The sequence below is a fragment of the Eleutherodactylus coqui genome, chromosome 1 (assembly GCF_035609145.1).
Source record: "Eleutherodactylus coqui strain aEleCoq1 chromosome 1, aEleCoq1.hap1, whole genome shotgun sequence".
Lineage (NCBI taxonomy): Eukaryota > Metazoa > Chordata > Amphibia > Anura > Eleutherodactylidae > Eleutherodactylus > Eleutherodactylus coqui.
This window is the reverse complement of record NC_089837.1, coordinates 285,067,909-285,095,263: the sequence shown is the minus strand read 5'-3', so window position 1 is coordinate 285,095,263 and position 27,355 is coordinate 285,067,909. Positions and strand designations below refer to the sequence as shown.

At 44.1% G+C, this 27,355-nt stretch overlaps 1 protein-coding gene across 1 annotated transcript in view; it reads left to right on the top strand.

Annotated features, from left to right (window-relative positions):
• Positions 1 to 4,220: 4,220 nt before the first annotated feature.
• The window catches only part of PLCXD2 (phosphatidylinositol specific phospholipase C X domain containing 2), a 30,428-nt gene continuing 7,293 nt past the window's right edge, over positions 4,221 to 27,355 (top strand). Inside the window, exons 1-2 of the mRNA XM_066572398.1 lie at positions 4,221 to 4,434; positions 21,471 to 21,931. Of these exons, the coding sequence (XP_066428495.1) occupies positions 4,347 to 4,434; positions 21,471 to 21,931 (549 nt within the window). The 5' untranslated portion in view covers positions 4,221 to 4,346. The remainder of the gene's footprint in view (positions 4,435 to 21,470; positions 21,932 to 27,355) is intronic.

Below are 27,355 nucleotides of genomic sequence, written 5' to 3'. Positions count from 1 at the left end.
AATTGCACAGCCATTACCTTTTTATCCTCTCACCCACTTCTCATGTTTCTCCACCTCACTATTTTCCAAGATGGCAGCCGCATCCCTGGTGAAATGCAACTTGAAAGTACATTCATCACAATTCATGCAAATAAGGAAGACGTTGGATGGCAGCATTCCTTCAAATCAATGTACGACTTTTTAACAAGCCAGTAAAACAAAGATGGGGAGTAGGAAACCAAGCCAGAAAACCATACACAGACAGCTGTTTCGGGGTGCTTGCCCCTCATCAGTGTGCAATAGGTTTCTGGCTTGACTGGTGGGAGGCCAGTGATGTGGGTCAAGTGGGGTGTCATCACTTTTAAGGAGAGCACCCAAAAAGTTTGTGGAGACACCTAGGGTGGGTCGGAGGATGGCATAGTCTCTCCCCAAGGATAGCACCCAGAAGGGGCGTGAGGAGAGTTATAAGGACATGCAGGCTCTTCTGAGTAAATAATGTAAATAAATTGTAAGTCTCCTCACTCACCTTTCAGGTGTCTTTTCACACCCCTTCTGGGTGCTCTTCTTGAGGAGAGATGATGCAATCCCCTAACCCACTCACCCCCTAGGTGTCCCCACACACTTTTTGGGTGCTCTCCTTAAGGATTGACGACACCCCTCTTGACCCATATCACAGGCCTCTCACCAGTCAAGCCAGAAACCCACTGCACACTAATGAGGGGCAAGCGTCCTAAAACAGCTGTCTGTGTATGGTTATCTATTCCCAATCTTTGTTTCACAGGCTTGTTAAAAAGTCACACATTGTTTTGAAAGAATGCTGACATACAATAGGTGGTGCTGCAGAGGTATTGTTCCATCTTACTTATTTGCATTATCCAGAGGTTCTCATATCATTATTAGTGGTTCTATCCCAGCTTCACATCTTACTCGAATCCGTAACAGCAACTCTGTCATGTGCCTCTCTGCGCCATTCCATATACTGCGTCATAGACACATCATATGCATTACACATCGTAACACTTTATATTCCCAACATATAACATATTAACCCTTATACAAGCATTAATTTAACCTCTATCTATGGTGCTATAACTCACTGTCCCCATGTGTTCATCACCTCCACCCTGCCCAGGGATTTTTCTTAAACGCATCCTGGGGGAAAAAAAGTTCACGAAGAGAAGGGGATGTCTATACATGACAACCCCTGTATAATAAACAAATAGAAGCAGATTTAGACTGGCATTTTATACATAAAGTATAAAAAGAAACCACCTCACTGTGGAGGCCCTAGTGGTGACTTCATAGACCCCCCCCCTCCCATTCCTCACAAAGACATTGCTACACAGGGTATTAGCCTATGAAGCTCAGCCAGAGCAGAAGGAAATTAGATTAGTCTGGCATGACTTGTTTGCTACAAACCCATGCTGGCTCTGGTTAATTACTCCATTCTCATCCAAGTACTTGCATATATTCTGTTTAATAATTTGTTCAAAGATCTGTCCTGGTATAGAAGTCAGGTTCACAGGCCTGTAGTTTCCTGGGTCCACATCCTTACCTTTTTTGAAGATAAGGACAACATATGCCCTTCTGCAATCTTCTGGGACTTCTCCTCTACTCCAGGAATTTTCAAAGATTACAGCGAGCTGTTCAGCAATTACCTCTGTTGGTTCTTTCAGTACCCTGGGAATGTAGTTCATCTGGACCTGGAGACTTGAATTCATGTAAGTTAACTATGTGTTCCCTCATCATGTCTCTGCTTATAGTCTGCATTCTTTTATTCCTTCAGTGGCGCAGGGAAGATCAATTTCCGTTGTATTTTTATTCTCTGAGAGAAAATGGATACAAAATAGAAATTTAAAAGTTCAGCCTTCTCAACATCATTTTTAACCAATTTACCATTTTTATCCTGAAAACATCCAATAGCATATTTGACTTTTCTTTTGCTTTTGCATACCCCCAAATCCTTTTTTTTTTTTGCTTTTGGCGTCTCTTGTAAGCTTCAATTCGTTATTAGCTTTAGCTTTTCTGACCCTTGCCCTACAGTCTCTGCAGACCGCATTATATTCTTTAGATATTCCCCTCTTTCCGTTTGCTAAATATTTTTTCTTTTTAGCATGTGTTTAAGTTTTCTGTTCTCCAAAATTCAGTGATGGCATGATCACTACCTCCTGAGGGCCCAGCCACTCTTACTTTGTCAACCATTTCCTCCCTGTTGGTAAGAATTAGGTCCAAGATAGCAGACCGCCTTGTTTTCTCTTTTGGAAGATAAAGTCAGAAAGACCCGATAAGAATTTGTTGGATCCATTACTTTTACCTCAGATTCCCAACAAATGTTTGGATAGTTAAAATCTCCCATAATCACTATGTAATTTTTTGAGAGCCATCTGATGTATTGAGTTCATCAATATCTTCTGCTTGTCCAGGCGGCCTATAGTAAATGCCTACAATGGTGTCCTTTCTGTTGTTCTCTCCTTGTATTCCTACCCAAACAGTTTCTACAGAACTCCCATGCTCTGAAGCTTGAATCTCAGTTGAGATGAATGTTTTCCAAACATACAACGCAACACCTCCTTCCCTTTTATCAGGTCTATTTCTTATAAACATAGTGCTGTCCCTATTATCAGTGATATACACCCAAAAATGATAGAGTGATAAAAGATAAAAATTGCCCTCAAAACATTATTGTGGCACACCGACCTGGTCTAGTCAACTCAGCCTCTATTAAAGTGGCATCCTGTGTGACATTAGGTGGAAAGAATGTAGCACTATTATATTCAGAGAGAGTTTGTGGCACGATTATGTTCAGGCCCTATTATATGTGGAGGCACAGTATGAGGCACTTTTATATTCAGGGACACTGTGTGGCTTTGTTATTATATTCAGGGGTGCAGTATGTCCAGAAGACATTGTCATGTCTGTTTGGGCCATATGGAGAAAAAATGAAGGTAGAAGACATTGGATTTATAGAGGATCTGTCATTGCTAATGATGTATCTGTTATGATAAATCTTTGTATTGCCTATAATACAGCAATTCTGTAGCATCTTTACTTAGAACTCTGTGTTCTGACTTTCTTTTGTGATTCTTCCTGGAAATGTATTAATTCACAAATGGATGTCACCATTCTCCTTGTAGGACTGCTAGCACATGCAGTGTTACTTCCCTGTGAAACGCATGCTGAGCTCTGCTAATTGTGGCTGGCGTTAGGACTTCTCATATTCTGGCTGCAATCAGCATTTTTCCTGCATTTTGCAGGAGAAATACTGCATATGCTAGAAGTCTAAATGGAATTCCCTTGACAGCCTGATACTGTCACCAATGATTGGACATTGTCACAGACCTTTGACAAAGAGAATGTTAGCAGCCAAATGTCAATTTATTCATGACACAGTAGAGATACTCCAACATTGTAGGGTAATAGGGAATGTGAGTATTTACTAAAACAAACATGTTGGCAGAGGTGACAGATCCTCTTTAATGGTTATGTACTCTGCCTGAGACTGCGTCTGGTGTAAATAGCAATAAAATTGACATGCTGTGGATTTAAATTCCGCACTGTATGTCAATTTCTGCAGCAGCTTTGTGCAGATTATGGGCACATCTTTTGTGCCAAATGTGTGACCTTTCTGGGTTTTACTTTTTAAAAGAGTGGTCATGACGTACCATGAGGAGACGGCGCTGTCAGGACCGGCGGCTCCCGGGTCCTCCGTGCCCGCTCCGCCAGTCCTATCACCCAGGAGCCTGGGGTGCGGCGCAGGGGAGCCCCGGTGCTGGTACAATGTCCTGATGGGGTGAATGACAAGATACATGATGCCACAGAACAGTCCCTATACCACTAAGTTATTCTTCAAGATAGTGGGTTATACTACAGTGACTAGCAGATCTACAACTCGGTCTGCACAATCCATTCACATGCTTGTTCTTGAAGCAGGATTTTGCATTATTCTCTTTTAATTGTCCTGGAACAGTCCATAAATTTGTACCAAAGTACAGTTGTTGGGTGTCGTCTTTTTTCTACAAGAGTATTTAACATGACATAGATTTTTCTGGCTAACACCCTACCACACTGTTTTTACTCTACGCCATGCTTTGGAGTGCAGACTAGTATAGCCGACTCTCACCACAAGATGTCGCTCTAACAGACACTGAGTGAAATGCATCTGACAGCCTCTGTTGAAGGTACAGCCCAGCTTACTCAGCAGTGCAGCTAATACGCTTAGTGTCACACAGAGCTGTCACAACACGGAAGGTCTGCAGCCGGCACGTCACCAAGTGCTGCCAGAGCACACCCCAAAGAGCAACGAGCACTCACTCATCTACGATGCTGCTGGAAATATATTGAGCCTGATTATGATCTATCGGGATTGAATGATGGCTGTAAAGTGCAATGAGGACTGGATGGGCGCTTTGCCAGTATGTCTTAGTACTATGCCACTCTCCAACTTGGCCATACCAGGTATTTCTCTTTATTATACAAATAACTATTTTGGAATGGAGTCAGTTACATTATTACTGGTACAATAGTGATCACTAGTGTTTCCAGCCATGGTAGTGTATGTATATTTATTCCACTGAGTAGTGTTTAGGAGTGTATGGATGCCCCACTCCCTGGTACATATAGAGGAATTCATCTTCATAAGTGACGTCCTAGCTGTCATTACAAGTCATGTTCATTGTCACGGTGCTTTTTACTGCAGTGTGCTGCAATGTTAATAGAGGGAATGCACTATTTCTTCCACTGCTCAGGGACTGCTGCTGTAGTGACAGTTATTCATTGCAATGCTGTAAGAGTTTCTCAGTTGCCTTTAGTAATTAGAACCAAGGGCATATGAGGTCACCTGTAGTACTGCACATGGGGTTTTCAGCAGGAAACCATTCTAGGAACATTTCCTATAACAGAAACCTGGTTCTGGAAGGATAAAAAACCCATAATGTTGAAGAATGCTGTGTAAGGAACGTATCATTTTTTTTTCACTTCTCCACAATTAATCTCTGTTTTGGTGTCCTAGGCTACATTCACACGAGTGAATGCGACATCTGGCTGAAAAATTCAGCCCGATATCACGCTTGTCAAATATGCGTTTTACCTGCAGATGCAAGGCGTATTTCATGTAAAATCGCCTCGCATCGCTTTTGTGAAATTCCGATCCTCACATGGGATAGAGGATCACAAGTGTTTCCCATGGCGTGCGAGTGCCATGCGATGTCCTTAAGGTCCCATGGGCAATGCAATCCAAGGAACATTGTTGTGAGGGAAAACATCGCTCATGTGTATGACTTCATTCAAAAGAATGCGGCTCATATTTGTGCGAGTTTTGTGCGTCTCGCAACACACAAAACTTGCGTGAGTTTTGCGCTCGTGTGCAGTTGGCCTTAAGATCGTAAAGGGATTCAAGTGCATTTAATAAAACCCTTTAAGTGTATATTCACATGCAGAATATACACAGCGTATACTCTGCCACTGATCTTGTGGGCATACCCTTAGGCAGGGGCATAACTGGAATTAAGGGGACCCCATCACCTTATGTCAGGAAATGCTAATCTTTATTTCTATAGCACCAGCATATTCCACAGCACTTTACAGATCAGAGGGAACATGAGCAGGCAAAATAAGACATTACGTACAGTCTTAAACTAATGACCAATAGGAGTGGGGGCCCTGTGCACAGGAGCTTACAATCGATGAAGAAATAGGAGTGACACAGGAGATACAAGTGCTTGTTTTGTGCAATAGTCCAGCCATCTTTTACATCAGGGGTCCCCAACCACCGGGCCGCTGGGTGTTTAGCGACGGTCCGCGGCACCGCCGGGAACTTTTGCTCTAAACACAAGGCCCGCGGGCCCGAATCCGGCCCGCTGCCTTGTGCTATGTGGCCCGCCGACGCCGCTGACCACTGAAGCGATTACCAGCGGGGGCGCCGCAGCTCCCTGCTGGTAATCGCGCTGATCCCGGCGCACACACTGACGTTCCGCAGGAGAGGACTCGGAAAGGAAGCGTTCCGGGCTGCACACTGACGTCAGGGCAAGCAGACAGAGAGCGACAGCAGGGAGGAGGTAAGTATATGGGTTGGGGGGCTGCCTATTACTGGGGGGGGGCTGCATATTATGGGGAGGGGGCTGCCTATTACGGGGGGGCTGCCTATTACTGGAGGGGGGGGGGGTGAGGGCTACTTATTACAGGGGAAGGGGCTGCCTATTACTGGGGGGGCTGCCTATTACTGGGGGGGTGGGGGATACTTATTACAGGGGAAGGGGCTGCCTATTACTGGGGGGGGGGGGCTACTTATTACAGGGGAAAGGGCTGCCTATTACTGGGGGGTGGGGGCTACTTATTACAGGGGAAGGGGCTACCTATTACTGGGGGGGCTGGTTATTACTGGGGGGTGGAGGCTACTTATTACAGGGGAAGGTGTGCCTATTACTGGGGGGGCTGGTTATTACTGGGGGTGGGGTGGGGGCTACTTATTACAGGGGAAGGGGCTGCCTATTACTGGGTGCTGGCTGCCTATTACTGGGTGCTGGCTGCCTATTACTGGCTGGGGGGACCTGCTTATTACTGGAGGTGTTGCTTACTGGGGGGGCTGCTTATTACTGCGGGGGTGGGGGCTACTTATTACTGGGGTTGGGTCGCTGCCTATTACGGGGGGGGACCTGCTTATTACTGGGGGGGGTGCTTATTACTGGGGGTGGGGGCTACTTATTACAAGGGGAGGGGCTGCTAATTACCGAGAGGTGGGGGCTGTCTATTACTGGGGGGGAGATAAATTATATGCTGCCCTATGTGTGTGCTGGGGGGGGGGGGGATAGATTATATACTGCCCTATGTGTGTACTACCAGGACATTCTAAATGTCATAATTAAATAAGAATGCACTAAACTCCAACCCCCTTCATAACCCCGCCCCATATAACCAAAGCCCCGCCCATGTCCCACCCAACCCTGCCAGGCCTTGTAAAAATGGTCTTGTTTGAAGCCAGTCCCTGGTGCCAAAAAGGTTGGGGACCACTGTTTTACATGATAGTGTACATAAAGGTGTATATACCACGGACATCTGGTCCCAGCCAACCAAAAAACACAACCAAAGTGGTGATTGCTCCACTTCTCTCTTTTTTTCCCCTGTATTTACACAGATTAGGGAATGTGACAGGCCTACCTAAAGAGATTTTAGGGTATGATTAAAACTGAGGGCATTGGGTTTAATTTCGTTGTCTGGGGTAGTGCATTGCAGAAAAGTTATACAGCTTGGGAAAAATCTAGAGTGCAGGTTTCGATTAAGGAAATTAATATAAAGGCCCATTTACACGCAACGATTATCTCTCAAAATTCGTTCAAACATTTGGCTGACAAATCATCCATCAATTAAAGGGGTCGTCCCGCGCCGAAACGTTTTTTTTTTTTTTTCAACCCCCCCCCGTTCGGCGCGAGACAACCCCGATGCAGGGGTTAAAAAAGAACACCGCACAGCGCTTACCTGAATCCCCGCGCTCCGGTGACTTCTTACTTACCTGCTGAAGATGGCCGCCGGGATCTTCTCCCTCGGTGGACCGCAGGGCTTCTGTGCGGTCCATTGCCGATTCCAGCCTCCTGATTGGCTGGAATCGGCACGTGACGGGGCGGAGCTACCAGGAGCCGGTCTCCGGCACGAGCGGCCCCATTGAGAAAACAAGAAGACCGGACTGCGCAAGCGCGTCTAATCCGGCGATTAGACGCTGAAAATTAGACGGCTCCATGGAAACGAGGACGCTAGCAACGGAGCAGGTAAGTGAAAAACTTCTGATAACTTCTGTATGGCTCATAATTAATGCACAATGTACATTACAAAGTGCATTAATATGGCCATACAGAAGTGTATAGACCCACTTGCTTTCGCGGGACAACCTCTTTAATTAGCATACAAATCCCTTCACACACCACCCTTCCAAATATCTCTATGTCTTAAACCCCCATCCTTTTCCTAACAAATCCTTTTGCCATAAGATAAAAGCCTTCAAGTGGTAGAATTAAATTTCGAGTTTCTGGTTTAGTTGTTATCTAGTACTCAAGTGATGCACTGCATTAACCTGGCAACTATTTTTCTTTTGTAAGAAGGAACATTTTTCTCATTACTATTCAACAACGCATTGCATGTTTAAAATATGTATGTCACGGTACAAAAATTGTATCTAACGCAACAAATATGACAACTTTCTTTAATTCTCTGTTTGTTATAAAACCCAATAAAAATTATTGAAAAGAAAATTTGTTCAATCAACGCAATTTGAGCGATAATCGTTACATGTAAACACGGGCATCGGACACTTTGCTTTATCTCCAGTAGCTAAACGATGGATTTTAGATTCACCTTGAAATTATGGTTCAAACAAAAACATCTTTATCTGTCAGTAGACCGCAGGCTGTTATCTCCGCGGAGAGCCAGCAATTAACATTAACACAGCTTGGTATGTGATTAATCACACGCTGGGCTCTGCAAACATCTCCTGGAGGCCCTTTTACATGCAAATGAAGATGATAAAGTGTTAATGGCCATCAGTGGCCAATAACATTTAATGCAAAAAGATTGCTAAAACTTTTAATCATTTGAAAGATTATCTTTGCGTGTAAATGGGCCACCAGCACACAGGCAGACTTGCATTGCGGAATCCAGAGCGGGCGTCTGCCTCCGGATTCCGCAGCAAATACCGGCCATAGCATGTAATGGAAAAGTGATTTTTCCTGCACACGAGCGGGAATCAACTGCGATTTTTCTGCCCGCAGAGGAAAAATCGCAGCATGCTCTATTTCTAGGCGAATCCGCATCATTGCCTAGCGACAGCACGGCAAGATCTGTACTGTACATGTGCTCAGGCCGGGCCATCCGCAGTACAGATTAGAGGACTTCGGACAGGTGTGCGGGGTCACCGGACGGGCACAGGGCCAGATTCCACTGCGGGATCCCGCATGCGGAATCTGACCTGTTCTTGTGCAGGCAGCCTAAGGCCTATAGCAGAATGAAGAGCACAATTAAAGGGAACCTATCATCTATAAGCCCATAAACTAATAAATCATGGTGTTTATAGTTTAGGTGATGTGGAGTCCGGGGAGCCTCTTTTCATACTCACCCAGTCTCCCATTCCTGTGGTGTTCCCCTGTGAAGTCAGCGAGCGCAAAGCCAGTGTGATTCTCTTCAGAAAGCCTCTTCCTTGCTGACTATAGCGGAAAACACCACAGGAATGGGAGACCGGGTGAGTATGAAAAAAGGCTCCCTGGACTCCACATCACCTAAACTATGAACAGTATAACTTGCTTTATGTTACTTATAGTTGATCGCAGGTTCCCTTTAAAGTGGTAGACAGAAATAAGGGAAGAGATATAAGATGTGCAGCACTGTGGAGAGCTTTCTGGATTACAGTGATGGATTTCAATTGTATTTTATAGTGGACTGTCAGCTAGTGCAGTGACTGTCAAAGGGTGGAGGTCACAATTGCACCCAAGTCCTCCGACTAGGGGGTCCTCTCACCACTAACATCTCTGGGCTTCACTCAAATGAACTTATAAATGAGACATTCGTGCTGCCTTCTTACTGCCACTGCAGAAGGCCCTTGAGGCGTCATCTGTCAGAAATCCCTCAGTGAGCTCAGTGTATAATGTGTCTTTATAGGGGCCAAATATCTCCGAAAGCTTGCTTGCTGTAACATCATGCATTTTTGTTAGCCATTAAAAGGTATCATATCTACAAGATTACTTGGTTTCTCACTCTAAAAAAACAATCACACGTGTCCTTCTTCACAGCCCTGCTCTAAGTGCTATACATGCTACAGGGTTCAGGGGACATTGGAATGCTTACACTAAGTAACTCTTAGGCCAGTCTCACAGGACCGGATTTGAATTGCGGATTCCTCGCTCGCAATTCGCACTGACGAACTGCTGTAAAAGACGAGCATTGAAAGCCATGTACTTTTGATTTTTCCTTCACACTCACAGATACGAATTGTGTATTCCACAAGTGGAAGAAAAATCACCGCAAGCTTTATTTTCCGCACAGACAGCCTCCATTAAAATCAATGGAGGCGTCCGACCAGCAGCCCATACGCAATTAACATTGCGTATGGGCTACAGGTACCTGTGTCATTGCTAAGCGATGGCGCAGGAAATATAAACAAGGAAAAGAGAAACCCTGTACTGTGCATGACCACCCGCGAGCCTCCATGGTAATCCGCAATACAGGTACTTGCAGAATGCAGGGTCACTGGCTGGGCTCACAGCTAGAATCCACTGAGGGTCTCCCGCATGCGGAATCCGAACCCTTGGGCCTCCCGCCCACAGCCGGATATTTGCTGCAGAATCAGCAGCAAATACCGCCCATAGCATGCTATGGCAAATCGATTCTTCCTGCACACTTGCGGAAACCAATTGTGGTTTCCGCAAGCAGAGAAAAATCACAGTATGCTCAATTTCTCCACATATTCAGTGCAGATGGCTTCCATTGAAGTCAATGGAAGCCATCCGATCCACGGCCCTTCCACAATGGCAATGCGGAAAGGTGGTGGATTCCTAGCGATGACGCGGGAAAAGCAGTAGTTTAGAAAAAAATCTGTACTGCGCATGTCTGATGGTGAGCCAGTACAGATGAAAACTCAAAGAACCAGGTACAAGCAGATGCCGCTGCTCCCAGGGCCGGATTCCGCATTCTTATAATACACTGAATTATAGCAGTGTATTTTAAGAGTAATAAAAGATAGTGATGTTCCAGGAGGCAGAAAGACTGATTGCCAAAGGGAGCAAAAATAACCCTAAACTATGTTTTTAATATAAATGGTAAACGATTTGCACTAAAAGCATTGTCCCTTTAACAAATAATGCAGGAAAAAAAATCATAGAAAATGATGGGGTGGGGGGAGCCAAATCTCGTAAATAGTATTTTTCAAGTGTATTCATGAAGGAAAAAGAAATGTCACACATGATGCAGGAGAATAAAATGAACCTCCCACTAAATATCACCTGCCTAACGCAGGAGGAAGTGCAGAGCCAGGTAAAAAGGCTTACAATCACAAATCGGCAGGCCCAGATGGAATACACCCAAGGGTTCTAAGGGAACTAAGTGACATAATAGATAGACCGCTATTTCTTAAATATAGGGACTCTATTGAGACTGGGGTATGTACCACTGGATCGGCGAATTGCCAAAGTGGTTCCAATAAAAAGGGGTCTAAAAGAGATCCCGGTAACTACAGGCCGGTAAATCCCACTTCAATAATTGGAAAAATATTTGAGGGGTTTCTAGGAGACACCCATCCTAGAATACCTCAAGGAAAACAACCCCTCATCAGCATGGGTTCATGAGGGGTCTATTATGTCAGACCAATTTGATCAGCTTCTACAATGAAGTAAGCTCTAGGCTGGACCCTGGAGAGTCTATTGATCTTGTATATCTGGATGTTTCTAAAGCATTTCACATTGTGCCACATAATAGGCTGATATATAAAATAAGACAGCTTAGACTAGGCAAAAAAATGTGTAGCTGTGTAAACTACTGGCTTGGAGATAGAAAGCAGAGGGTGGTAATTAACGGTTCATACTCTTGGTTGGGCCACTATTGCTAGTGGGGTGCCACAGGGTTCAGTATTTTGCCCCATTCTGTTCAATATATTTAGCAATGACCTGATAGAGGGGCTGCACAGTAAAATATCAATATTTGCAGATGATACAAAATTATACAAGATAATTAATACAACGGAGGACAATGTACGGCTACAAATGGACTTAGATAAGCTGGGGGCTTGGGCAGCAAAATGGCAAATGAAGTTCAATGTTGATAAATGTAAGGTTATTCACCTGGGCAGGAGAAACGGATGTAACCAATATACACTAAATTGTGGTACTGTGGTACAATTAATGCCAATCAGCTGCTGCGAGGGCAAATAAAATTTTGGTTTGCATTAAAAGAGGTATAGGGGCGAAAACAGTATTCTTCCACTATATAAAGCACCTGTGGAGCCTCACATGGATTATTGTGTACAATTCTGGACACCAGTACTCAGGAAAGACATTACAGTGCTTGAGGGGGTTCAAAGAAGGGCAACTAAATTAATAAACGGAATGGGAGGACTAGAATACCCAGAAAGGCTGTCAAAATTAGGATTATTCACCGTAAAAAAAAGGACAGTTCAGGGACGACCAAATAACTATGTATAAATACATGAGGGGACAATACAAGGATCTCTTCCATGATCTGTTTATACCCAGGACTATGACTGTAACAGGAGGGCATCCTCTATGATTAGAGGAAAGAAGATTTAATCACCAACACAGAAGGGGGTTCTTTACTGTAAGAGCAGTGAGACTGTGGATCTCTCTGCTTGAGCATGTGGTGATGGCAAAATCGATAGAGGAGTTTAAAAGGGGACCACATGTCTTTTTAGAGCACTACAATATTACAGGATATAGGCATTAAATAACTAGAAGGGTTGTTGATCTCAAATGTTGATCCAGGGATTATTCTGACTGCCATTATGGAGTCGGGAAGGAATTTTTCCCCCCCAAAATGGGGATAAATTGGCTTCTGCCTTATTGGGTTTATTTTTGCCTTCCTCTGGATCCACCAGGGGAGTGGAAACAGGCTGAACTGGATGCACATTTGTCTTTTTTCAGCCTAATATACTATGTTATTATGTAAATAGGTTTTCCAGGCAGCACCGGCTATCAGTGCTGGGATACACCAGGGTCATTGTAGTGGCCAGTGCTCGTAATTGCAGATGCAGCTCTCATTGAAATCAATGTAATGTGCACCTGCAATTAAAAGCACATCTCCCATTGATTTCAATTACAAGTGCTGGCCACTACAAAGGTGTATCCTGGAACTGACAGTTGGCGCTGCCTCAAAAACCCCTTCAAGAGATGTTACATTTGTACATAGAGTGATACATCATCACCACAATCAGGCTTGCCAACTGGAATTTTTCTTATTCTGGATGATTTATCAAAAATATCATGGACAACTAACATTTTTTACGGATATAGCAGAAAACCATAACAAATAATAGAGTAAACATAGCTATAGTTCTGATACTGATATAACCTCATTACCAGCATTCGCTTTGAGCTGTAAAATGACAATAATTACAATCATTATAACCTCCTCAAGTAGCCTGGAAATCATCATGGATACATGCATTTTATCACGGACAAAAAAAAAGAGGAAAAAGTATTTTTATGGGCTGTTCAGTGATTTCTGGCTAGTTGGCAACCTTAAGCACAATATGCTAATGTTTCTTTTCATGCCAAACTGAAAGCAGAGTTTGTATAAACCTGTAAAAGCTAACCTCTAGCATACTTCTGTTATTTTGATGATTTGCTAATTATGTGGAAGGGCTCTGAAGTTGAGCTGCTGACGTTCTGCAAAACGTTCAACATGGAACATCCAACTATCAAACTTAGGCCTCTTTCAATCGGCTGTGAAAATCACACGAGATTTGTGAGTTGTGAGCCACACAAATCTCGCACAAATATGAATTCCATTGTTTGGAATGGGGGTCATATACATGAGCGTTGCAATGTGGGAAAAAATCGCAACATGTACTATCTTCCCTTGGAACGCATCGCCATGTGTGACAGAAAAACACATCGCATGGCATGTAGTGCAAGGTTTTCCATTGAAAACAATGGGAAACACGCAGAGAATCGCAAACTCATTGAAGTGATGGGAGGCTTTTTTTAACAGAAAAATGCCTCGCATGTGCGCAATATTTAGGAAGCCTAAGGGTCCATTTAGATGCAACGCATGTCGGGCAAACGATGCCCGACACTCGTCCCTGTGTGTTGTCGCTCCTGTGCTCCTGCACTGCAGGGGGGCGGGGAGGCTTCAGGAGATTTTTCTTCCCTCGCTTCCACGCCCCTCTCCATTGAGTTAACATAGTTCAGTGTCAGTACTAAATGGCCGCTATGTACACTGAATGATGAGCGATCAGCTCATCGTACATCCTTTATGCAGCATAAACGATAGACGATGAGCAGATTGCTCAGTGTAAATAGTAGCCATTCAGTACGGAACGGCTGCTATGTTAACTCAATGGAGAAGGACGGGGGAGAGAGAGGAGAGAAATCTCCTGCAGCCTCCCCGCTAAGAGCTAACGATACTAGCTCCCGTGTAGGTGCATGGGAGCTAGTATGTGTGGGGACGAGTGTCGGGCATCGTTTGTCTGACATTCGTCCCGTCTAATTGGGCCTTAAAGGTGCACATACACTTTCATAGCTGTTAGCTAGCTTGGTCAGCTGACAGCTATTTCTTAAGTAGGCTGCTGCCAGACACCTTGGGTGGTAGTTAATCTCCAGGGAGAACAAAAGGAAATCAGGCATTGAAACTTAATACCTGATTCTTCTTTCACTGATATTACCCGTCAGAAGGCTCCCAATACACATATGATAGTTCTGCTGGTCCTGCCAAAATCAATTTTTGGAATGTGTTTTGTAAAAAATAAATAAGCAAGAATTGAACACTTTTTGCAGATTTTTGCTTTATTCCACTGCAATCTGAGTCACATGAATAAACGGATGCAAACAGGTCTGTGAGCCACAACACTTTTCAGGATGAACGGGGAACTATTTTGGATCTAGCGTACGCTCTATCCCAGCTTTCCATTTTCTATGCAGAAGCAACTTGGAACTAGGGTGGAACCATACAGGTCCCTGACTCCCTGTTAATCTGTAAATGAATCTAGAAAAGTGACAAGGACAGATACAACCGTGCAATGTGAAAAAAGCCTGTGGGTGCTTTCACATGGGCCATAATATTCTGCGCAGAAGCTATCTGCACCACAATCCACAGATCTAACAGAAGACCGATCACTGCAATCAGTGTGACAGCCACTACCTTATGAAGCTCCCAGGGAGGGCTGCAAAAACATGGTGACAATCTCTTTAATATAAACAGGAGTTTCCCATTGTAATAATTATTATTGTATTAATGATAAAAATGAGCCAGATGGGACTACTTGTAACATTACGTTACTCACAATGTGCATGTTAGAATATCAGGCTTTTCTGACTGACTTTGTTAAAGAGGATTGCCTAAGAAGTTAATCCATTAATTACAGGATTAACTGTAGATTGTTAATGACCTGGATCCAAGGACCTTGTTGGAATGTACAGTTTGCTTTTTCTTTATGATTTCTCAATAGTATTTAACAAAATTAATCTTTTTACATTTTATTTTAATGAAAGCTTATACATGGTTCTTGCTATTTATTGTCGTTTGGGCAAAAGGAATTATGCTAGGTTGACTTCCATTGTGTGAATTCATCAAGATTCCCTCATTACAAATTGAAGGTGTTATGCATGCTTAATGTCATAGTTAATATTTGATCTACATTAATACACAGGCAAGAATTATAAATTCATTCTAAAAGAGAAATATCACAAACTGTTGCTTTTAACAATGCTAACCTTGCACTTCCAAGTATACTTTTGTGTATAATAAGGTGGTATTCTGGTCGTTTAAATGGGCAGACTGCTGATGGCAGCAAACAACATGTTCACAGTCCTGTATGAGAGAACATGTGTTTAGTAACAAGGGTTAATTCCAAAAATAAATTAATTTGTTCATTTCAGACATTCTCAGGAAAATTAGGAATAATAGTTATAATGCAAAGACGTCAGCTACTTCAAATAGGCAAACCAATGTGGAGGTCCCTTCATTGTCTCATTCTCTCTGCTGCGGAACTCTGGGGTCCTCTTCGCTATTATAAATTCAAGAAATCATTCTAATTTTGTGCCGCTTGTGTGGATGTAGATGATATGAGACATGACGTTTATTTTAGATGAGTTAATGTGAGGCATGTTGTAGAATTATTCTTTTTGTGGAATAAAGATCTAACTCTATAAGGCTGCCTTCCCATCGGTGTCGAAACCTCAGTTCGGAGGTTCTGTCGCAAGTGCGGCACAAAATACTGGAAGAAAAAGTGCTTCCCGGTAAAATGCAAGGCAGCTGAGCAAAAACCGAACAGACCCCATTATAGTCAATAGGATCTATTCAGCGCTGTTCGGTTTCATCATAAGATGGGACCAATTGACAACGGGATTCCCCTTTCCTGCTCCCCGAACACAGCAAGAAAACAAAACTCTCACGCAGATGTCAAAGCAGCCTAAGTGATGTGGACTACAGACAATATAAAACTTTATTACAGCAGCTGTGGTAATAGAGCTCTGATCTAACACATACATTCATTTATAAAAGCATCAATTTATATAACAAAAACAAATCTGTTACTTCGGATTATATTATTCAAATGAAGAAAAATAATGCAAAGTATCATGTCGTGAAATGACAGGTGCAGAACAGAAATTCAGCAGAGTAAATGTCCTACATATGAGAATAATAATTAGCCCATAAAAACATTTATCAGTCATGTGCTGTAATTTAGTATCAGGTTATTAGGCATGTGTCTCAAGAGTTCAGTTCCTGACACCCAAGAGCCACATCACACCACACATCACTTCTTTGTGGTGTAAAGAAGTCACATACTTCTGGCACATGCCATATTTGCACAAAACTTTGTGACTTTTCTCAGTACTCACTATTTTTGAAAAATATCAAGACAAGCGAATTAGTTTTAGAAGGAGTGTGTGTGTAGCCAAAAAACAGTGGAAACTAAGTTTACAGACAGAAAATGATGTACAAAGCAGAGCAAATCTAAGCATACTTATAGCAAGTGTAGATTTCATTTTCTGGCTTTATTACAAACCAAAATACACACAAATGCTTAAAAAGTATTTTATGAATTTCCAGTTTTACTCCAACAAAGTTAAGTTTAAGGTTTCATTCCCACAAGCGCATATACAATGCGTTTTCACGTTCAGGAGCATACCCATGTGAATATACGGCGGCGGGTCCTATAGACTCCTATAGGAGCAGGGAAAGAGAAGGGAGGGGGAGGCATTTTTGTAGCGTCCAACGCTGCGAAAAGCTTACAGGTGCCTCATGATAGACACTGGAAGCCATCCCGAGGTTTTTGGCAGAGCGAGGGTTTCCTGGGGTGCGGCGTATTTTTCGCGGTTGTGTAAATGGATGAGAAAACGCTGGCTGTGATCGCGGAAAAACACCCATTCAGGCGCTTATACAGAGCAGGCGTGAAAACATAAAAAGGCCGTCGCCATATATGCGCTCGTGGGAAATACCCGCACTCGTTATATGTACAATGTAGAGCATATCTTTTTTATCCCTATGGCAGAGCCACTTGTAGAAATATATGTGGTGTCAGTGTATGCAACAAATTATAGATCAACATTAAAGGGTTTGTCCACGAAAGATATTGTTTATGGTGAAATCCAGACCATAATTATAATTTTTTTTTTCACTTACACTCATTGAAAATGTTTCTATTCCCAGGTATTTGTAATAGGAAAAAGATGGTATACTACCACCGCTTTTACAAAAGTATCACCAACAATATGTAGACAGGAGAGGGTGATGTTAGAATGAATTAAAACAAAAACTTTATTCATTCACAATAAAATTAATTGGTGCTATTAATTGGGAACCGGTCAAATACACTGCTGGACTGATCTTCCAGTCCCTAACTTCGGCCCCAATATGCGGAAATGTTCTCTTTTCCCCAAGGCTAGATTCTCATCGTCTTTTTTACTGCTTAGACAACTGGGGGACTTACTAGGCTATGTCATTTCATGGACTTTTCAGGGCTTAAAACCTTCCCAGTTTTCTAAGAAAAGTACTGTCTTCCCAGACAGAAGCTTTTTTAATATTTGCAAAAGAAAACTTTCTTTTGTCCCTTACTGAAATCCGCACTGCATCTTTCCTTTATAGCAGTTTGAGTCATGCTTCCTTCGAGACCCCCACTCCGCTGGTATTATCTCTTTTATATATTCTTGCCTCACCCAGGCTCAAGTGTTCGCAGCCTGTCATACGTTCGTCAATGCGAGGCTGACCTGGGCAAGCAGCTCATGAAAGCTGAATGTTCCTAAATTTGGACTTTGTGTTGCATGTTGAGTACATTGATAATGTCAAGGTCCTTACAAAATGGTACTTGACTCCAGCTCATATAGCTTAAATAGTCCCAGGTTACTCTCCTCATTGCTTCTCAGAATGTCAGATAGCCAAAGACATGTACCACATTTTGTGGCTCTGCCCAGGCTTTGGAAATGTGCGTATTTTCTTATCCTTAGACCTCATTCACATGAGCATTGTGATTTTACAATGGTTGCATCGTAGCTGAAAATGACAACAATGTAGATCAAGTCCCGAGATTGATTAGCGTTTTCTCATCCATTCACATCCATTCTGTTGGTCGGTAGAAATCCTCTGAATGACTTCTAATGCATAAATAGAGACAGCTATCTTTGTTTCCGAGTGCCAGACGCACTCTCTCATGCCAGACCTCCCCCTCTCGTTTTTTTCAGTTCCCATAGGAGTCTATTGGAGCCTCCAGCGATTTTCGTCAGAAGATTGGTCAAGGCCCTTCTTTTGACACAGCGTGAAAACTCGTCAACCAAAAACGGTTGCTCATTTGACATTTTAACTATGCGATTTTTTAACGCACCCAAAAATTGCCCATGTGAATGAAAGCTTTGGAATCCAATGCTTCACATGGTCACGATTTTTGGCCAACGTTTTATTGCAGCAAAATAGCCGCGTAAAAACGCTTGTGTGAATAAAGTCTTAGGCCTCTTTCACAGGAGCATTTTTACGTGTCTAATTTAGACACGCTAAAAAAATCACAACCATCTAAAGGCATTGGATTCCAATGCTTTCATTCAGATGGCTGATTTTCAGCCGCGTAATTAATGAGAAAACGCAAATTGTTCACGGCTTTTTCTTGCTTATGCGTTTTCTCCCACAATGCATGCAGCAAGACAAAAAAAACGCATTACCCATGTGAAAGAGGCCTTACTCTAACTGGTTGCAAACTTTAGTTAAGAATCCTTGGGAGGCCTTATTACTTTAAACAAAATTCCCTTCTGTACCTCACCACTCTTGTATTCTTATTTTGTTTATTTTCGTAGCTGTAAAACAAACTACTTCAGCTTCCTGGCGGAAACCTATGCCTGACTTTTTTGTAATAAAAGGCAAATGTCATGGTTAATGGTTAACGAGAGGCTCATAACCATATTGTTGGATAAAGTGGAAAAGTTCTCAAAGATTTTGTCCCTATGCATTGACTACATCAGTTCTGGACGGCCTTCCTGACAGGTAGCCATATATACCTTGTATAAAAAGTAAACACAAAATCTAAATAAAAAGGAAACATGAAGAAAGCAAGGGGTAGGAGATGTACCGTTAGTGATGATGGGGGAGGTAGTAGAGTACGGCCCAAGTTAGGACTTCAAGCGTCTTCCATTTAGCCACAACAAACTTTTTGCAGGAGGTGAGGCAAGCCCAGTGCCACTTCTTAGAAGTGGTTCTGCCCATGCGTTACATCCGCAGCACGCAGAACAGATCATAGAGTGGATGACAGCATACTTCAAATACCACCACCTCCTCTTCCTCCCAGATGTACGCACAAAGCAGTCAGTCTGCACCAGTTGGCCATGAGCATCCCCCCTCTACTTAACCATGTGCAAAATTTCTGGCATCCTCTGAAGCAGTCCACATGGATCAGTCTGAGGAGCTGTTTGGTCAGTGTCATGGATGTTGACCAGGAAAGACCAAGACATTAAATACACTGATGCCCAACCATTTTTTCCTCCAAAGAGGAAGATTAAGGTGGGTCAATGTGTACTGTTAGCCCTTCACAAGTAATGGGATGTGGAAACCGACATGGACAGACAGGGTGAACCCATGATAGCAGCTCACAGGAGAGGAGGAAGAGGCATACAATGTAGGGCAGCACCATGCTAAGACAGGGTGTAGGGTGTTGCAGACAAACAGAACATCATCAGCTACTACTAATCACAGCAACATCAGGCCCACAGCTAGGTCTGCTCACATGAGTGGCTCACAGCATGGGGAGTCTTTACCCAAAAAGCCGTCCCTGACCTGCACTGCCACGTGAGTAATAATGTGTCCTTTGTGTCGAAGATCACTGCCAGTGGCAGGCTGCAATATTATCACATCATTAAGGCCTTATGCCCATGGCCGTGGCGGGCTCCGCAAGCGGAATACCGCAGCGGAGTCCATCACGGCGCCCCCCCTCCCCCAGGGACCCTATACTCACCTCCAGATCCACTGCGTAACTCCCGCATGACACTGCTGGCGCACATGTGCAGTACAGCGCATGACGCACCGGCAGTGTCATATGACACGGCCAGCGGTGGGCGGGGCGCGTATTCATGCTATACTTCCGCACTGCTACAGCGGAAGTATAGCGTGACGGGCGGCTTAACTTGACTACAATGAAAGCCGTCCGCGCGTACTCCCGCCGCAAATAGGACATGCCGTGGGTAATTTCATGCTGCGGAATTCGTCAACATGTACATTGAGCTATTAGGTTCAATAGAACCTAATAGCTGCAGTGAAACGCCGCGGATTTCCACCGCATTTTACGCGGCGGAAATCCGGCCGTGGGAATTAGGCCTAACAGCACCCTGGGTCAATGTCCTGAAGGTGAGGCATGAAGTCAAAAGTGGTGGTCCTTGTTTCATGTTACCCCAAAGAGTTGTTATTTGTCCCCTCCTCACCCCCCTCCTTCTCCCAAAATGAACATTTTCTAAAACACAAGAAACAGCTGCAGCTCTACAGCGTTTCCTTTTTGAGAGGGCCCATGCTTGGCTGTTCTCTTCCCTGGTTGAATTTGACTTTTGCAAAATTTATGACATTGCTTTTAAAACAAGCACCACTCCTGCTGTATACCTTGGCGTAATTGTTAACGGTACAGCTTTTTCTTGGAGTGGGAGGCTAATGCTTGTATTCACCTTGCAGAATTTGTGCTTTAATTTATGATATTGCTTTTAAAACAAGCAGCACGCCTTATGTCTTCCGTAGCATAAGTTTTGGTTGCTCTACAGCTGTTCCTTGGAGCCGACCTATGCTTGTGCGATGTGTTCACCTGGCAGAATTTGTCTGTGAAAAATGTATGACATTGCTTTTAAAAGAAGCAGCACATCTGCTATCTACCTTGGAGTAGTTTTTAATTTAGGAGACCCTGTGTGGTGCTTCTTTTGTTTTCAGTGACACCTGTATGCTATAATTGACCCCTACACCACTGTACACTATTTTGACCAACTTTTGGGAGGAGCATAGTGTTCCCCAGATGTATCGCATGCAATTTGGGCAGCTATGGCTGCATCAGAGAACTTCTGGAGGGCAAATTAGTGAACCCAATTATTACTGCCATTGGGTGTCGGAATCAGCTATCCCGAATGACGATGACTTTCGTGAACTCACCTGATCCCGACATGAACCAATTATTCCAGTAATTGCTCATCACTAGTAGTCATGGCCTTCAATTAACATTCTTCAGAAATTGTGCAATCATGGCTGATTGTGTTAGGTTAGGTTATGCTACATGTTGCTTCACTTTTTTATTGTGTTTGTATTAACTTTTAGATCATTTTTTTCTATTTCAGGATCACATGATTCATTCAGCTATTGGGTTGATGAAAAATCTCCCGTTGGACCAGACCAGGCAACATCAATTAAACGTTTAGCAAAACTCTCATTGGTAAAGAAACTCATGAAGAAATGGTCTGTTACCCAGAATTTAACTTTCAAGGAACAATTGGAGTCAGGTATTCGCTATTTTGACCTACGTGTTTCTTCTAAACCAGAGGAGGCTGAAATAGAGATTTACTTCATCCATGGCTTATATGGAATTAAAGTATGGGATGGACTGACAGAAATTAACACTTTCCTGACAAATCACCGCACTGAAGTTGTTTTGTTAGACTTTAATCACTTCTATGCAATGGAACATAATCATCATTTGTATCTTGTGAACATGCTGCGGGAGGTGTTTGGCAGCAAACTCTGCACAGCTGACTGTGTTGAAAACATTACATTACAGCACCTATGGGAAAAGAAGTATCAGGTAGGCATCAATACTTCAATTATCGTCAAATAAACCAACCACAAAGAATAAATTTATCACTTGACCGCAGAAAGTGATTGACATTGCTGGGGTAGGTGGGGATAGCTATATTGTCAAATTTGGGATTATGGAATTTGTAGAACTTGATTCTGTCTTTATGTTTTGTAGTACTGAAAATCAGAGGCGTAACTTGAAGCTTCTGGGCCCCAATGCAAAACCTGTAACAGGGCCCCCAACTATAATGCTTTTTTCATAGCACTAGGCTCTCTATATGAAGAAGAGAGGCCTTATGGGCCCCCTAAGGCTCCCGGGCTCAGGTGCAACCGCTTCCCCTGCATCCTCTATAGTTACGCCCCTGCTGAAAATTATCAGTCATTTGTGAATTACAACAGCTGCTATGGGTATTTTTAGTGGCCAAGATGCAGCTAAGTCATGCCTGCGATTTGGTCAAAAGCCCTTCCATCATGTAAGTTGGTGAGGCTAGCAAAGGAATTTAATATGGTAACTGATTGACCACTGTTAGTGGTTACATGGTTTTAGGCACCTATTAAGAAACTACAGTCAGTTAATACTTAATTTAACTTGCATGACAGTGGGACTCTTGGCTGCATTGCGGCCACAACATAGTTGGTTTTGGGATCCTACCCTTATGATATTGGAATTGTCTTTAGATGCCATTGTAAACAGAAATAACTGGCACAGTTTACCTTTAGGGCACCTTCAGACGACCGTATATCGGCCGGGTGCCAGTATACGGCGTCCCTCTCTGCAGGGGGAGGAGCCTGGAAGAGCTGGGAGCAGTGCACTGAGCTCCTGCCCTCGTTCTGCCCCCTCCCATTGCAAAAAGTAGTGAGGGGCGGAGATGGGGCGGGAGCTCAGTGCAGTGCTCCCAGCTCTTCCAGCCTCCTCCCCCTGCAGAGAGGGACACCGTATATCGTCCAAGTGTGAAAACCCAGCCGATATACGGTCGTCTGAATAAGCCCTCAAGATGTGTTTTACATTTTCATGTAATCTCAGATATAAACTCTGAATTCTCGTGAGTGTATGTCAGTTACAATGTACATGATACAAAATACTCAGGGGCTTAGCTAGAGGCTTATGGGCCCAGGTGCAAAAGTTCAGCTTGGGTCCCCCATCCCCATAGGCTAGTTTTACATGGGCAATCGCAGCAATATCGCAGTTTTGCTCATAAGATATTTGAGCATCAGCAATGCTTTTTTTTCACGAAAACATTGCTCCCGCTTGCAGTGTGTTCCCAAGTAGTGGAAAACAGCTCTTGTTGTTTGCAGCAGGCGATCCGCATAAAATTCTGCATCAAAACCACAACAGAAAATTCGAAGGGTGAAATCTGCTGCGGACACACCTAAAACCTGTGTCAAAATCTTCAACAATGACGCAGATTTGGACATTTTTCCATTGTAGTTTTGATGCGGAACTTGGTGTGAATTGTCCGCAGGGGACAATCTGCCCCATCTTCCGTACTTGGGAACATACCCTAGGCCACTCTCACACACACCGTTTACAGCATTTACCACGCCGTTTCAAACACTACGGTAAACGTTGACCAATGCTTTGCAGACTCGCGTTCGAATGCGACGTTTCTAACACCATGATTTTCGAGAGCTATCTGCTCTATTTTCATGTGTTTAAGTATTTTTTAATGCGTTAAAAAATGCAGTGGAGCGCTGTACAATGTGTTCTTAAATACCTCTCAAAATCACGGTAAAATGCTGTGTTTAAAGCACAGCGTTTTACTGTCTGTGTGTGTGACAGTGGCCTTAGGCCATACTCACACAGGCGCTCGAAAAAACAGCGCAATTTCGATCACAGCGTTTTGCCGTGATTTTCACTTTTGTTTTCACTGATGGGGTGTGCTAAATGTGGCAAAATAGAGTAGCCGTGATCGAGCGCATGTCTGTGAGGCTCCATTGAAAACAATGGGAGCGTTATACTGTGATGTTCAAAACGCTGTGATAATCGTGCCAAAAAGCACCTGTGTGAGAGTGGCCTTATGGCTCTCTCCCATTATAGAGCACGCCCTAGCATGGTTCACCTCCAGCCCCTTCATAGCTGTCCACTCCCCCTTTCCCTCCTAGGATGCTCCTGATTCTTATTCGCTGGGTCTCACGCTGCTGCTTTCATCCCACTCCCCCACTGAGACAGATATGTGTAAGTTAGTACTTACACTGTCTGCCAAGTTGCTGTGGTAGGTCTGCCAATCCACACCCATTCCCCTGCGCTGGGTGAGGATGTGAGCGACACCGCAGAAGCCAGAGGAGGGGGGCACGATATAAAGCCCTCCTGTCTGCCTGACTTTCCCTAGGTCCTCTGTGCGCATATATCTATATTACTCCCCAAATGCACACCATTCGCAACCTGATTGGTTGCTTGGATTTACTCATTCCCGGTGATTGGTTATTTGGGTTGGCTGATTCACGGTGATTGGTTATTTGGTTTGGCTGGTTCGCCCTCTGTGCACCGCGGTGAACTTCTTCTGCACACAGACACTAACAATTGAGGGTTATTAGGAGAAGTAATGACTACTAATTTTTATTGTACAACTGCTGATGATTGTGTGTAACTGTACAGTTAGTTATTGTAACAGTGTCTGTCGGGGCCCACATGGACATTGGGTGTGTAGTTCTGACCCCACTCACTGTAGCCATTGGAAAGTGTGTGCATCAAGCACTATGCTGTGTGGAACATACTCATCTCATGGACAAATGGTAGGTCTTGTCTCATCCCGTGTAGTGCTGCGAATGTTTGGTATAAAAGACAGGGAGTGTCATGCAGTTACTGGTGCATTTGACTGTGGTGATGGAGTGAGTAGGAAGTACAAGAGGCCGGTGCAAGGTTGAGTGCGGTCTTAGGGTGCCTACCCAATAGCGATATTTTTTCTTGCAATGCGAGAGCAATGATTATGAAACCAATGTTTTTTAATGGTTTCATACTCATTTGCGATCATTACTCTCAAGACTCGCAGCGCAGAGAAAAAAATCAGCGTTCTCACTCAGTGGCTTCAATGGGGCTGGCGGCAGCAGCGCCAGCCCCATTAAAAACATAGGGAGTGCATCGCGGACTTCTACCACAGCTGTGACAGCTATGGCAGAGGATTCCTTCGTCCTCGTGGGGACCGCGGGGATAAAGGAATCCTCTGCCATAGCTGTCACAGCTGTGGCAGAAGTCCGTGATGCTATCCCATTTCTTTCAATGGGGCCGGCGCTTCTGCAGCCCCATTAAAAAAGCAATGGGCTGCTTGAAATATAAGCCCTTCCTGAAAATCATGCCTAGCTGTAAAAAAAAAAATGAAAAAAAAAATATACTCTCCTAGAACAGCCGTCTGGCTCTTCTCTCCGACACGACACTGATTGACAGCTGAGTGCTGCCTGTGATTGGTCACAGAGCTCAGCCAATCACAAGCAGCCCTCAGCCATTCATCAATGAATGAATGGCACTGCTGCTGCCCCATTGAAAGAAATAGGATAGCATCAAGGACTTCTGCCACAGCTGTCAAGTTTTTTACAATGGGACTGGCGCTGCTGCCACTGGCCCCATTGAAAACAATGAGTGATATCGTAGCATTTTCTCTGCACTGCGAGGCACTCGATCTTGCATCGCTAGAGAAAAAAACGCTAGTGGGTAGGCACCCTCAGTCATAATCCATAAAAGAAATTCTGGAAGCCTGCTGACAGGTATGAGAAGAACCCTTAAAGCCTCACGCCCACGGCTGTGTCGGACTCCGCCAGCGAATGTCGCAGTGGAATCCGACATGGCACCTCCCAAAGACCCCATACTCACATGTCCGTATCTGCCACGAGAGTCATGTCCGGACGAGCCGGCGCGCATGCGCAGTGCAGCGCATGACACGCCAGCAGTGGGTGGTGACGCATATTCCTGCGATACTTCTGCTGTGCTGACAGCAGAAGTATTACGAGACAGACGGCTTACATTGACTACAATAGAAGCCGGCCGCACGTATTTCCATGGAGGATAGAACGCGCAGCAATTTCTTTCACGCTGCTGAAATCCGCGGTAGAATTCGGTAGCGTGAGCATTGGAGGGCAGAAAGCTATTTGGTTCAATAGAACCTAATAGCTGCGGGAAATGTGGCAGAAATCCGTTTGTAGGCATTAGCCTTAAAGGGGTTGTCTCGCGAAAGCAAGTGGGGTTAAGTACTTCTGTATGGCCATATTAATGCACTTTGTAATATACATCGTGCATTAAATATGAGCCATACAGAAGTTATTCACTTACCTGCTCCGTTGCTGGCGTCCCCGTCTCCATGGCTCCGTCTAATTTCGGTGTCTTCTTGCTTTTTTAGACGCGCTTGCGCAGATGGGTCTTCTCCCTTCGGCTCGGCAGCAGCGGCGTTTTGGCTCTGCCCCTTGTACGCGTCATCGCATAGCTCCGCCCCGTCACATGTGCTGATTCCAGCCAATCAGGAGGCTGGAATCGGCACATGTGATGGGGCGGAGCTACGCGATGACGCGTACAAGGGGCGGAGCCAAAACACCGCTGCTGCCGAGCCGAAGGGAGAAGACCCATCTGCGCAAGCGCGTCTAAAAAAGCAAGAAGACACCGAAATTAGACGGAGCCATGGAGACGGGGACGCCAGCAACAGAGCAGGTAAGTGAATAACTTCTGTATGGCTCATATTTAATGCACGATGTATATTACAAAGTGCATTAATATGGCCATACAGAAGTACTTAACCCCACTTGCTTTCGCGAGACAACCCCTTTAAATCTCCTGGTCAGAGCTGGTAGTGCTTGGTCATTATTGACAGTCATCAAGGGCAGATAGGGAACTTAAAGTGGCCCTGGAAAAAATCTCAAAGTGGCCCATTTTGAGACATGGAAGAACATTAGGTTGGGCACCAAGTAGATGTCAAATGAATGCACCCATTTGACCCAGTGATATATGGGCAGCACCACATATATTTTTTTGTATGGGCTGCGGATACCCATGTCATCGCTAAGCGACAGTGCAGGAAATATGAACAAAAAAAAGGTGCACTGTGCAGGACCGCCTGCATAAATCTGAGGTCATATACAGTACATTATGTGGCCGAATGTAGGGTCGTGACCAGCTCACAGCTGGAATCCACAGTGTGCTTCCGCAAGCAGATTCTGCACACAACTATGTGAGCCCAGCATTAGGCAGATGGTTTTTAATGTTATGGCTGATAGGTGTACACTAGATGGACCATTTTTAGGTACAAAGTATTCATGAAATGAAGCATTGTAAAACTTGGCTCACAACTATCAGGCAATAGGTCAGTTCCCTGAGGTTACCTTTACACGGGCAAGGGTGATTTCAGGCCAAGAATCACTGTCTGATATCGCCCTCGCCATCTATGTGAAAGCCCTGTGAATACGAGGCGTTGTCATGTGAAAACCGCCTTGTATCACTTTGGTGGTGAAG